Source organism: Danio rerio, chromosome 9, assembly GCF_052040795.2.
Source record: "Danio rerio strain M-AB ecotype USA chromosome 9, GRCz13ab, whole genome shotgun sequence".
Classification (NCBI taxonomy): Eukaryota; Metazoa; Chordata; class Actinopteri; order Cypriniformes; family Danionidae; genus Danio; species Danio rerio.
Genome location: NC_141029.1, coordinates 12,678,159 through 12,692,229, shown reverse-complemented (window position 1 = coordinate 12,692,229; position 14,071 = coordinate 12,678,159). Strand labels below are relative to the sequence as shown.

At 36.8% G+C, this 14,071-nt stretch overlaps 1 protein-coding gene across 15 annotated transcripts in view; it reads left to right on the top strand.

Annotated features, from left to right (window-relative positions):
* The window catches only part of znf804a (zinc finger protein 804A), a 255,449-nt gene that overhangs the window by 22,567 nt on the left and 218,811 nt on the right, over nucleotides 1–14,071 (top strand). For 4 of the 15 annotated variants that reach the window (XM_087266806.1, XM_087266809.1, XM_087266807.1 and 1 more), the window contains 2 exons: nucleotides 4,335–4,474; nucleotides 6,882–6,946. The exons of 3 other annotated variants lie outside the window; for them this stretch is intronic. In XM_087266806.1, coding sequence (XP_087122932.1) covers nucleotides 6,902–6,946 — 45 coding nt within the window. In that variant the 5' untranslated portion in view covers nucleotides 4,335–4,474; nucleotides 6,882–6,901. Of the gene's footprint in view, nucleotides 1–4,334; nucleotides 4,475–6,881; nucleotides 6,947–9,493; nucleotides 9,622–14,071 lie in introns of all 15 variants that reach the window. 8 more of the 15 variants (XM_087266805.1, XM_087266811.1, XM_087266816.1 and 5 more) reach the window with 4 other exon arrangements.

The following is a 14,071-nucleotide window of genomic DNA, read 5'->3' as shown; positions in this document are numbered from 1 at the left end:
ATGTAATTGTGTTCATCTTTATGAATTTTTTAAAGCAAGTTAGTCGTAACCACGAATCACACTGTTGACTCTTAACCTGAAATGTAAGTAAATGATTCTTGAAGGATCTTTTTTTTTTTGCGGTTGATCTCATTACAACTGTGCCGATCCCCCAAGTTGAACGGCATCTGAGCACAGGGGAGAAGAGACGTCAGAAGCATTGATATGCAGCTCTTGACAGGGTCAGGTGAGGCCTGCCGCCTCCTTCTGAAGATATTTTAATTATCTCTCTGTGGATTTGTGTACTATATGATAAGCTTTGTGAGACTTGCGAGGCAGAGCGCAGATTCTGAAAGCAATAAATGTTTTCATCAGTCCCGCATGGTTACGGGGTCACAGCCGAAATAAGCCTCTGGAAAGATTTCATGAGATGGAAGTTTTAGACAGATACACAACACAATTTCATTAGCCGGATTGCATACCAACAGCTCCATCTATTTGAAAAAATCTTCTTTTTTTGAATAATGTCCTTTTTTATGAAAGGTTTTAATTATTATTATTTTTTTTTGTTTAGCGCTGCCGTTCACTTGCTGCTTCTTTGTCAGAATCACTCAATAATAAGTTCTTTGTTTCCCTTCATCTCTCTCTCTTTTTTTTTTAGAGGAGACAAAAATACAGTGCGCCATGTGTTCCAAACTGACATTTTAGAGCCTATTCCAAATAATATCACATTTAATTGGCATGTTTTAATTATAACTAGTTCATCTAAATCTGAAAGTAGATGAAGAGTTGGCTGCCTTTCCAAACAGCTCCAAACAATATTGTGTTATGTGTGACTTTTCAAAAGATATGCAGATTATTTTTGTGCTTGACATTAGGCTGCTCTGCTCTTTATTAACATTTTTGTAAGCATTTCTTTCACGCTCTGATTTAGTGGACGATGAATAATACATCTGTGACAAAGCTGTCCTTGATGAAATGAGTATTTTTACACTTGTTTATTGTGTTTTTAATGAACTTTCCCGAGCTAGGGGATGTGCAATTACAGTATATTTCATATTTCGCTCTACATTAAAAACAGTATCAGAGTGTCCGTTGTTTTATTAGGGTAACAAAGCTGAGGTGTTAATATTTACATTAAAAGCCTTGCTAATCTTTTTTTTTTTTTTTTTTTTTAAGAAGAGAGAGTTCAGTTTACTCCTTTGGTGAAGTGTAACAATTAATTTTCCATCCCTAATGCCCAAATCAAAGACAATGACCATGCCCCTTTCATGCCTCTGAGGTATTTCCATTATCTTCTTTCATGTTCTTTCTCTGTGTAAACAAAAGCGGTAAGTAGCTTAGAGTCCTGCACACAGTAAATATGGTCTCAGAAATGTTCCCTGATGAACTACTTTGAGCTTGTGTTTGTTCTTGGGTTCATTTCAGTTCTGGACTGCACCTTTGCTTTTGCTCGTCTCCTAGAAAGTTCCTACTCATAATTATAACGGGATGTGCATTTTGATTAACCTATTTTAAATGGATTTGCTGGCATTTTCATATTTCTGACTTTTTTTTATTCCAAAGACACACAAAAAAAGATTTTTTTTAGTGATACAATGAACTGAAGAGTAAAACATTAGTGTAATCAGTGCCTAATGGGTTTTATAAGTTCAGCACCACCACATAGAATGAAGGGAATTTATGTTTGGCCATGTATACCTGTATTTTCCGGCAGTTAATAGCTTTATCAATAAATGCCAGTGCTTTACAGTGGTAGTTCGCCCAAAATGAACCATTTACTCACCCTCAAGTGGTTTCAAACCTTTAAAGGGCTAGTCCAGAGTGTATTTTTAAGGCTTGTTTGTGTTTAAAAGATATAAATCAATGTGTGCTCATGCTGCACTTATAGAAAATCATGTTATTTTTTTATATACCTAACTTTGATTATATACAGCTACTCCGCTAAGATGAAAACGACTGTCATATATCCTAGTTCCTCTGAAAGAGGCTCTGATTGGTCAGCTAAAATAATGTTCTGTAATTGCTGGATTGGCTCCATGTCACTATATCATGCCACTACAGGTGTATGCTTTTGCGCTGTGTAAACTTTGTCACTTTTGTTTCAGTTTGCCTAAATCAGATAGAAAACGAAGAGGACACAGTTGAACCTCAGGCTTGCTCTCTAAAATATTATCTGATAAGTGTCTTTCACATATGTTTAGAATAAGCATGTGTAAGTAATATTAAACGTACACATTTTTTTTTGCGAGTTTGTTATTTGAGATGTAGAACGCAAAAAAAAACGGGCGCATAGTGGGAGACTGAAAGCGGTTGCATAGAGAGACACTGCAGCGCTGTGAAGATAGTGGGTGTTTACAGCGATTTGACTGATAAATAAGAACTTGTAGCTAAATTGATAGCAGTACCAAACAGCATTTGCCATTGTTTACATCCTCATATACATCCTCACTAAAATATACCATTAGTGCTAAACTTGTGCATGTAATTGATTAATTTTAACAAATAAAACACTTATTAGTTGCGGCTCACAATCCATAGCTTCGTCGGTTGGAGGAGTTTTTAGCCGAACCCAGCACTGAACTGGGGGAGATTCTGGAAGTTCTCCTTTGTCAAATGCTAGCTATATATATTTTTATAATTCTCTTGAACATAATTCAAATTAAACTGCAAGCACCTCTGTCTTTGTGTCATGTCCTTTGGAAGCCCAAATACAGAAACAGAAGAAGCTCTGTGGAAGTAGCAGCGTTTAGACAGCATTTTAGCTTTCTCTGCTATAACATTGCAGTGCTTCTAGCTACACCCTGTTGCTGCGCGAGGTGTCTGCTTGGTGAATGCATGTAACTGGAAGCCCGTGTGATATCACTAGCCTGGATGTATTTTTTTGTAGTCCCCACACTTCGTTCGCTGTAGGCTTTGCTAAGCTAAATCTGTAAAAGCCAATGTCTTCCTTTACATTGAACTTTAAGCGTATTACATTAAGCGATTGTTGTTTATGTTCACACAGGTACATTACTCATCAACTAAAGTTTAAAATATGATATTTCAATGGGCCACACCTTTGAAATATACATAAGATCAAAATAAGAAATTTTGAAGTAAGATGAAAACCCATCGACTTCCATAGTAGAAAAACAAATACTATGGAAATCAATGGTTACAAATTCACAGCATTCTTCCCAGCAGGTTTAAACAAGTAAAGGAAGAGTAAAATTGAGTAAAGTGTAAAGATTTTGGTGAACTATTCATTTACTGTAAATCATAGCTTCCATACAGTTTTCATTGTTGTGTTTATATGGGCTTGATTTGTAATGTGAAATACCTTGGTCCCTCATTAATCGTGGGAGTTTTGTTCTAAAAATAGTCAGCTTTATTTTTTACAATTATTATTATACTGTAGATGTTTTAAGGCTGTAAAACCCCTCACTAGACTCTTTTTCCTAGATGGGTATTAACGTTTTCAAAGAATTTTCTCTTGCTTGAATACTTGCATTACTTCTACCTTTCTTTAGCCATTCCAGAAGTCCAACTTTTTGTGTGATTTGGTTAGCGTCTTCTGCTTTTTGGGTGCTACCATGGGTGCTTTTGAGGGTGCAGAATGTTTCGTCAACATTGTGGGGTCTGTTGGGGAGAAATCTTGCAAGCATACAGTACAGCACTTCAGAGTCACATGGCTAGCAATCAAAGATTTATGTAAATTTTGCAAGCTAAACACATTCTGTACAGAAGACACGGCATGGCGGAACTTAACTGACAATGGTCTACAGCCAATCAGAACGCAGAACACAATGCACTGTAAAAAAGCATGTCAAACTGCACAAAAAAAAATCTGCAAAATTGCAAGACCTCGAAAGCCGAACTGTAATATGGCGACGGACCACTGTAATGCAATAAAAAATCGATACTTTTATAATTAAGTTTTTATGCTTCACAGAGCTTTTATTTTTAGTCAAATCATCAAAACATTATAGTAAGAGATCACGTTTGTTTTGTTTTTGCATTATTATATTTGTCAAATCTGAATTTTCAGCCATTACTCTTTCAGTCTTGCGTCTCACATGCCTTTCACATGCATTCTTACATAGGAATTTAGTCCTCAAGACACTTCTTTTTAAAAGGAAGTTGTAGATTAGCCAAAGACTTTTATTAAAAGTGTGGTATCAGAACATGGTCAACTAGTTATCTAAGTTTAGGTGTGGGACTGGCTGTTTGTCTGACCAATTTACAAAAGGGGAAGTATACAGGAAAACAACATTTTTGTTGGCTTCCACAGTTGCTCAAAACTGTTAAGAGAAACAGCCTTTTCTTATTTTTTATTTACATGTCTTTTTTTTTGTTCGTTTCTGTGTCGGCAGGTTTTCTGAATTTCAAGACCTGCTGAAGACTTTTTTTCTCAGCATCTTTTGCACATTTCAATGCGGAAGGCTTTTTTGGGTGAGCTGGTGCTAACGGCACAACTATGAATCATAACTTGACCCATCCACCCATCATTCAGGTTACATTTCCATTTTCATATCCTCTAATCTTACTTTACATTTCAAATTATTTAAAAAAAAGCTGTAAGTTTCATTTGGTGGTTAAATATTACACATTTAAATAGTAAAGTAATATTATTTTAGGTGTTAAAATGGAAATTATAGCAGGTAAATTAATCAAATTCAATATTCATGCGCATTTTGGCAGTAAAGCTGGCTCCATATTCAGCTTTAAATCTCCTGCAGTTCCCTTTTAGAGCCAGAGTTCACTGACAAGCTATGCAAACGATTGCAGAAAATGTAACCAAAGAGGATCATTCTGAGATTCGGCAACTGCTGTGTCACTCAGCAGTGATCTATGGCTTACTTTTTAACTGTAACTAATAACATCAATGCCTGAAACTCTAGCAGAAACTAGGCATGGACCGGTATAAGTTTCTGACAGTATTGATGACCTTGGGTAAAAATATCACGGTACTGTGATTACTGCTCTAAAATAAGTACTTTTTAAATGTCGGGAGAAAAAAAAACAATAACTTACCCCCTATTTTAAAAAAAAATCTACTCCATTTTAGGAAACATATATACTATTTTGGAAGAGAAAACATTTAAACTTAATGATTAAAATGAATCATTGACTTTTGCTGTCTTCATTTGGTTTAAAAGCACAGATTTCTTTAAAAAAAAACCTTGCATATGCCAAGTTTACAACTGCTCTCAGATGAAACTCTCGATATAGAATGTTTGAATACTGATATGTCAAACTCTAGCTTTATTACATTTTAATTACACGTTTTTTTTTACACATCACATTAACATTATACACATACGCAAGTATACACATCACTTTATGCATTCCCTGGATATTGAACTGATGACCTTGGGATCGCTAGAGCCATGCAAGACTTTTAAGGTTGCTCCTCCTTTGCATATTTGCTAAATATACCTTCCTAGCAATATAAGTAAACAGTACTAGCCTAGCATGTCGCTAACAACAACAAGGTCATGGGTTAAATTCCCAGAGAATATATGAACTAATGAAATGTATACCTTTAATGCAGTCACTTTAGATGAAAGCGTCTGCCAAATGCATTAACATTTAAGTAGAGAAGTGAAGCAGTTTTTCTTTCTGGCTGTGCCGTATTGTCTGAGGTCAGTGTTGCTGTTCTTGGCTGTTCTGAAAAGTGCTGTTTACAGCGTTCTCTGAAATACAATGCCATCTCAGCATTGGCCGCAACATCCCTGGCCTTGTGTGTGTATGCATCTCTGTGTGTGTGTCTGTCTGTTAACTGATACCCGCCTAGATTCAGCTATTACACCCCAAACAACAAGGCTTTGACATAACCAACAAAGGGCGAGACAGAGAATGTAAAAGATCCTTGGCTCGTCTTTTTTTTCTTTTCCTGAAGATGTTAAAAGTATACGAGAGCCACACTGCAGCTCAGCCTCAGACAGACTGATGTCCTTACACAAGGAGAAAGACATTTGCAGCAGAGGCATTTAACATCTGCTGATAGCGAGAGGTAGTCTGATATGTCTGACATGCTGATCCATTACCACAGGTCATGACATCCTTTGACCAATTGCTTCTCAATTTGTGTCATTTTCTCAGTTTTTTTTTTTTTGCAATCCAGCAGTGACTATGTGAGCTTCTGGTATAAACTGAAAGAAATAAAATATTTAAAATGTTCAAATAATACACATTCATGCTTTAATCCATTGGCGTCTCGCATATCGTTTCAAATATACGTGAAAAGAAATTAGTTCATGCATTTCCTGGGTATTAAACCCATGACCTTCACATTTCTGGTGCTTTTGCAAGACTATTTGAACTTCAAGATGATTAAGGCTGCTTTATGTGCGAATTTTTGCTGATTTCTTGTGTAAGTAAACTCAAACAACTACTAGCAACAGAAAGGTCATGGGTTCAATTTCCAAGACCCTGTAAAAGCTCACAATCTCACAGTAATTCGTACATCTCATTTATACAATTTAATACAATTTGCACATCTCCCATACTGTTGAGTTAAGGAGTGGCGTTGAGTGTCACGCCTCCTTTTTAAAATCGTACAATTTGCACAAATTAGCCACTAAATTGACAAAATGTACAATAGTTTCATTTCCTCAAGGGCAAGCCTTTTTTTCAGTTAAAATTATTATTATTATTATTATTATTATTATTATTATTATTATTATCAAAGCCATATTATTATTTTGTTTCTACTTTTTCACGCAGTTCTTTGCACAGCACCAAAATAAATAAATAAATAAATAAATAAATAAATAAATAAATAAATAAATAAATAATTTAACGATACCTGTGATTGGTAATCAAATTCATCTCATCTATCTCCATATGGATAGCTTTTCTGCTGTGGTCAGTTTGCTCTGTTGCTCATTTTGTACATTGTTGTACTTTTGATGCAGAGCATGTGGGCAGGAGTCTGATGAAACATGGTTCTACAAGAGACATAAAGCAATGTAAAATCAAGGTAAAGCTATGATGTCAGTGCACTTTTCTCCTATGTTTGATTTTAAAAACACTATAAAGTGTTTTAGTGTTTAAGGGCTCATTGGTTGGCTCGGTGATCTAACAGGCTTCTCCTTCTCATGAACGTGTACAAGAATGGCGTGTATCTGAAACATACAACAAAATGCATCCTACTAATGTATTTCAGATTTGCAAAAATGCAGCCAGTGCCCTTTAGTGGATATGCAAACAGAAATGTGCAATGCCAAACATTGACTTCATATTCAGACTTTCTTTTAAAACATTCCCAAACACAAATCAAAGTCACGATCTGAATATATTGAAAAAAATTGATATTGCAGTATTTTTTTTTTCTGTCATTACATATTGCAATAGAAATGTAATTTAAACAGATAATTTAAATAGCTCTATTTGGAAAGTCATTTAATTTGGAATTATTTTGTAGGGGAGTAAAATATAAATATATTTAATGCAATTTATTATAAACATATGATAAACAAACTACAGTCATATGTAAACACAATGGAGCAAATATTAAAGTGACATAAGTAGTGCTTTTATGGTTTTCTGGGGAGAGTCTAACAGTATTCGGGTACAGAACTTGAGTCATCAAGTGTAAATTACCGCTGCATTGCATTTATTACATCAACATTCATCAACCAAATTAATCGTCAATAAAATTCTTTATGCATTTTTAAATGCGTTTAAGTCTCTTCACAGTCACAAGCCTTAAAGGTTCAAGAACCCTTTGAGTACTTTTTTTTTTTTTGAGATTTTAACAGATTTGTGTGTTGAGCATCACTTAACACAATGTTAGCACCTGCTAGCTTTAATTGTGGGGAAAACTAGATCATTTTGTGCTTTTGTCAGCTAATTTCATCTTTCGGGTTTAAAATAATTTAAAATGACTTTATCTTTTATCACTTCAGTTCGTACACATTTAGACCTTTAGACACATCGCCGTGCTGCTGTGTTCGCCTAAATCAGGGCTGCCCAAATTTGGTCCTGGAGGGCTGGTGTCCTGCATTGTTTGCATACTCAGAAAGAGCTTGATTAGCTGGTTCAGGTGTATTTCATTGGGATTGGAACTAAAATTTGCAGGACACCGGCCCTACAGGACCGAGTTTGGGCAGCCCTGGCCTAAATCCTTCAGATTACCAGCAGGGCTAATGGTAGAAATAGACAGGAAAAGAGACGTGCTGCACTGAGTCTGCATTCAGACCCGGGGATTGAGGGAGAAGTCCTCATTTATAGTGTTTATATGAACTCGATTATCTTTATTTTCTTTATAATTATAAAAATTGTGGTTTTGTGTGTATGAAATTACGAATAACAAATGTACCCGGGCATTAAATATTGTTTATTTCTTTGCATTTTAACTTTGTAAACTCATGGGTCTCCTCACGGTTTGTGTCTTATTTTGTGAGCCAACTGACAACAGTTGTCCGCTCCTCTCATTCTCCCTTGCTCTGCTGGCCACGCCCACTCCTGCCTCCGATCGCAGAGCTCCACGCCCATTATGATGCATTTTTTGAAAAAATATCAAGGTAGACTTGAACCGAAAGTGGGGGGTTTCATGGCCCTTTAAAACACACGCAGATGATAAACTTTAACTCTATTATAGTTGAATTCTGCAGTATCTTCACAAATCTCATGTGTTTTTTTACATGGAGTTTCAGGTCAACTTTAATCCCAACTCAACGTTGCATATCTCATCTTATATATATTCCAAATTATGTGACATTCCTCCTATAATGTAAATTCCATTGTTAAAACTAAATTTTGTGATTTGCTGACACATTATCTGCATTTGATAATTCATCTGCCCTTACAAGACTGCTTTGAGCATATGGTTTATCATGCTAAACGAATGCAAATAGTAATGATACACATATTTTCCTCAAGTTAAAGAGCACAACATTTAGATTCTTGGAGCAAAGGGCTGTCTAATACATGTTGCCATGAGGCAGGCTGATAGATGAACAGATGGGAGTAGTTATTTATAGACTCTATTATCACAGTCCATCAAACACTCATTTATTCCACATGCAATAAGATATTGCAGAAATGCACCCTTCTCCGACCTTAAGCCTGTACCTAAAGCTTAAATGCATTTTTGCAGGCTTCCTTTGCATGCTATGACTACACAACTAAATCTATTTACAGTGGTTGGCGCTGGCCGTGTTGTTGCTGTGTATTGTATGCTATGCCTCTAGAGACGGCGAGAAATGCTGAAATGCCTCCCTGACATTTACTGAAGGATCATACTCTGGGAGGATATGCTCCGCTTTTGTCAAACGAGGTTAAAACCCATTGACATTTCGCAGGCCGCTGGATACCATCTGTGGCGGTGGTCTCTCGCTGGTCTTTCGCACACTTTCCATTCCCCGGGTTAAAAACGCTGTGACATTTGCCTGGCATGTCAAGCACTTGCCTTTTTTGCCCCTTACCTCCGGTCCATTTCAAACACTTCTGGTGCATCAAGTCAGAATTAGCCTAATCTATTTCTTTTCTTCCCTTTTTTCCCCCCTCACATTGTTTGCTTCAGAGCGTTCATTCTTTCACTGGCATGAGTTTGAAGATGTAATTGGGAGCAAGCTGGATGGAGATCTTTCCTCCCAGGAGTATCTGGCTCAAACAAAGCTGAAAGCGCAATATTTCATCTTTTCCTGTCAGGTCAGCTGTTTCTGAACACTTAAATCTATCCAGATTTGTAGAACAGGCTTTCTTAGAATAATCTAAATGCTTCAGACTGTGAAGCACTGAAGTCTGAATGAAGGATCCTCATGTGAGTATAATCAGTAAACATTATTCCGCACAAACTATTCAGACCAGTTGAATATATATTCCAAGGGAGATTACAATTTTCCAAAAAAAATGTGATTTGTCAAATTCTATACTTTACAAAAACATTATTTAAAGCATATTTGCATAAATAACAACAGCAAAAAAAATAGTTTTCCATGTTGTTTATACTAAATTAGTTTTTAAAATAATCCTGATTGTCAATCACAACAAATGAAAACACTGGCTGTTTCTCAATATGCGTTCTTGTCTGTACTTGCGTTTTTGTGTTCTCGCGAAACATCAACCATGGCAGAAATACTGTTCACATCTTGCCAAGTACGGATAAAATTCTCGGATGTGTACTTGCTCTATCCCTTTTGTTGAGGACGCATCGATCACATGCTCTAAATTCCAGGGGTTTCATTACATGAAGGCTCGGTCTGTGATTAGGTAACGCCCCCTAAAAATAAAAAAACAACAATCTAAGAGGTCACAGATCATGCGCAGTACAGGTTTTTTTTTTTTTTTTTCCGTGGTCATTTCAAATATAGGATCATTAGCTCTGGTGGATAAAAAACCTACTGTGGTAGATAACAAAGGAAAAAACAATCATACGGGTTATGTTTTGTTTTTTATAATGTTCTATTTTAATGATTTAATTAGCAAAAACAGCCGACCACAAGAAGTAAAAAACTTCATTTGTAGCTATTTGTTTTACTCTGTTTTGCTCTGTTTTTCTGAAAATTCAACATGGTTGTACAACAATAAAGTCTCAGGGCTTTTGTACTTCCATGGTGAACCACAAAATAATAATGATGGTTGTGGTACATTAGATTACCCATGTTTTTGTTGTTTAAAATATGGTAATCAGTCCTGTTTAAACAAATAAATACCACATTTTTCTGTAATAAACCATGGTTCATTTTTCAAATTTTTTTTTTCTGAAAAGTTAATTAACAGAACAAATATTTATTTTCTATTTTTCGATTAGTAATCATACACAGAACACCTGGGATCAGGACTGGTGTCTGATGTTAACTATTATTTAAGTGTTAATACACGAAACACCTGGGATCAGGACAGGTATCTGATGTTACTGTATATAATAGAATAACTATCAGACACGAAACACCTGGCATCAGGACGGGTATTTTAAGTTATAACAGTATTAATGTAATCTGAGAGGTATCAGAACAGCTATTTTAAAGTACTGCATATAAAAGGTATTGGGCACGAAACTTCTGCGATCGCCTACAGGTATCTTAAACAAAAGGCTGTTTTAACAATCTGTGCATAATCTGTGACCTATGCAAATTCACAGATTGGCCACACCCACTCGATGACGTAGTAGCGGTTACGCTGTACTGAAACCCCTGGAAAGAAGTGCCTGCCACGCATCGATACGTGACTTGTGCAAACTTTCAAAATGCAGGTATTCCACAATGCATTGCAGCTAATATTTTGTTTTAAAAAAATTACTATTGTGTTACAAAATAAAGTATTTGGAGTTTTCAGGCAGAATGTAGCTGTTTTAAACTTGAATTGGCAATTTATTTACAAAGATAGTGCGTCTTTGACTATGTGCCTCAGCCAATTTTAGCCTGTCTGCGGGAGCATCGTCGTCACCTCCCCTGCCAAGAGCAACTTTAATCGGTCAGTCCATCACAGATGTACCGCTGGATTGCATCTGTCCATTGCAGTTAAAAACGGACAGTTTTTGGTAATTTAAATCTATTATTTGTTCTCAGGTATATTATTTTGGCGGTTTTTATTTTGTTATGTTTTAGAATTGTCTTTAATTATGTTACTGTGTTGTACTTTATACATGTATAATGTACCGTTTATTAAATTTGATAATCAAAGACACAAGTCTGTGTATAGTAAAAAAATTTACTTCACATTAATAGTAATTTATGTTTACATTTTCTTTAATCAAAAATATAGATTTATAATCATTATATAATATTAATTATAAGGCCGGTGATGCAGTGGCGCAATAGGTAGTGCTTTCGCCTCACAGCAAGAAGGTCGCTGGGTCGCAGGTTCGCAGAATCCATGGTAATGTAAGTGACGTTATAAAGTACACTGCTCTTCCATTTCAACAAGTACCTGACTCGTGTCCTCGATTCCTCGGGAGTTCAATCTTCCAAGTCTAAGCTTGGCAAGTAGAGGTGTGAACCTACACTGGTCTCATGGTTCGGTTCAGTTTTGATTATCATGCCATCAATTTGGTTCAATTCTACATCTCGGTGGATCACAGTGCATTGACGATGCTTTCCATACACAATTTTAGATTTTAATTTTCTTTTAGTCTTAGTCTCTTTTTTAATCTGGGGTCACCACAGCAGAATGAACCGCCAACTGATCCAACACGTTTTAACGCAGCGGATGCCCTTCCAGCTGCAACCCATCTCTGGGAAGCATACACACGCACTCATTCACCCACACACTCATACACTACGGACAATTTAGCATACCCAATTCACCTGTACCGCATATCTTGACTGGACTGTGGGGAAACCGAAGCACCCGGAAACTCACGCAAACGCAGGAAGAACATGCAAACTCCACACAGAAATGCCAACTGACTCAGCCGAGGCTCGAACCAACGTCCCAGCGACCTTCTTACTGTGAGGTGACAGCACTACCTAATGCGCCACTGCGTCGCCAGCCCATCATTTCCTGTATTTAAATGTAAAAAAATATATTTATATTTATTTGTAATAAAATTTTGTCCTTTAATCCAGTGGTCCCCAACCCCTGGGCCGCTACTTTCCAACCTCAAAGGACCCATAAACGGCCAAGGAATGGATACATGACCCATTTGTCAACAAACCAGCTGAATCCAGCATGTCTGTGCAAGAAGACATTAAAAAACACCTTAAAACAGTGTTCGAGACAACAACTCTGCCGGTGGATTAAAGTCATGGCAGAATACCCAGAGATCGCTAACACAGCGTTGAAAACCCTGTTGCCATTTCCAACTACCTACTTGTGTGAAGCGGGGTTTTCTGCAGTGACAGCCACCAAAACAAGGCAAAGGAGTAGACTGGACATAAGCAAAACACACTGGGGGTGTCAATAGCCCCTTTCACACAGTGATACCGGTTAATATATGGAAAATTTCCGGAATGACTTTACTGGTAAATAAAAAAAAAGCTGTTCACATAGGCGAGGACGTTACGGAATTTTTTCGGAAAAGAGAATTCACACATCGATTCCAAAACACTGGTAATTCTGGCATCATTAACCAGAAATGACCTCTAAACGGCTGTGCTTGTTTTTGTAAACATTTGACTACATCACAAACTCTGTGGATGGATTACTATTGTGAATAACTTCGATGAAAACATATAGAAAAACACTTTCCCATGCCGAGATGTACATATGTGTGTGTGTGCTGGCGCTCACGGGCTGTTTCACGGGCACACGCAAAGCTTGAAGGTAAACAAACAATGGCTTATCATAAGCATCTTATCGATTAATTATTTACACGGTTGGCATTAAGATGACCATATAAACATTATCTGCCTAATTTCTAGCAGCTAAATGTGTCTGGAAAAATAGTCAAAGGCTTTTATTCTCATAAACCACGCGGATGTGAATGCGTCTGACTGTTCTGATTGGCTAAAGCAGACGTCTCACGTCAGCACGTTCTAGACATGCACACGCTCTTTTCGGCAATCTTCTTTCTGCCATTACCCCCAGATGGCACCATCTCCTTGCAAAATAACAAGCTCAGGGCTCCATTGAGTTAACGTTACGGACAGTTTTTGATATTATTATATGTTATATTGTTGTAGCAATGTGTTAATAAAGTTATTACTTCCTAATTTTATAAAAGCATTGTAATGTTGGAGCAATGTGCTAATAAAGTTCCATATGAGTATACAGTGGATTCATGTTTATTATTATTATTATTTCAACCCACCACCCCCCACCCCCCCCCCCCCCCCCGCCCCACACACACCCCCCCCCTGGCAGTTAGAAAAAGGTTGGTAACCACTGCTTTGATCCAAACAGTCAGATATTTAAACTGTACATTTAAACAACATGAGGATTTATAGCAAATAAACAAATTTAAATTAAAATCCTGCTCGATTTCTGAGTCTGAATCACCCCTTTGATTGGTCACTCGCTCAACAGAAAAGAGGTTTCTGCTGTGTTAGTGAAAGACTGCCTAGCAAACACACATGCAGTGAAATTGTGCACAGTTTCTGCGTTTTTAAGTAGTTAAGAAGCATTGTACTTTTTTGCGCTCGTCTCCCTCGCTATAGTAAGCTACGGCGACAGAGCGCATAAGAGATAAATGACATCAGTACATAATAACCGGTTATAA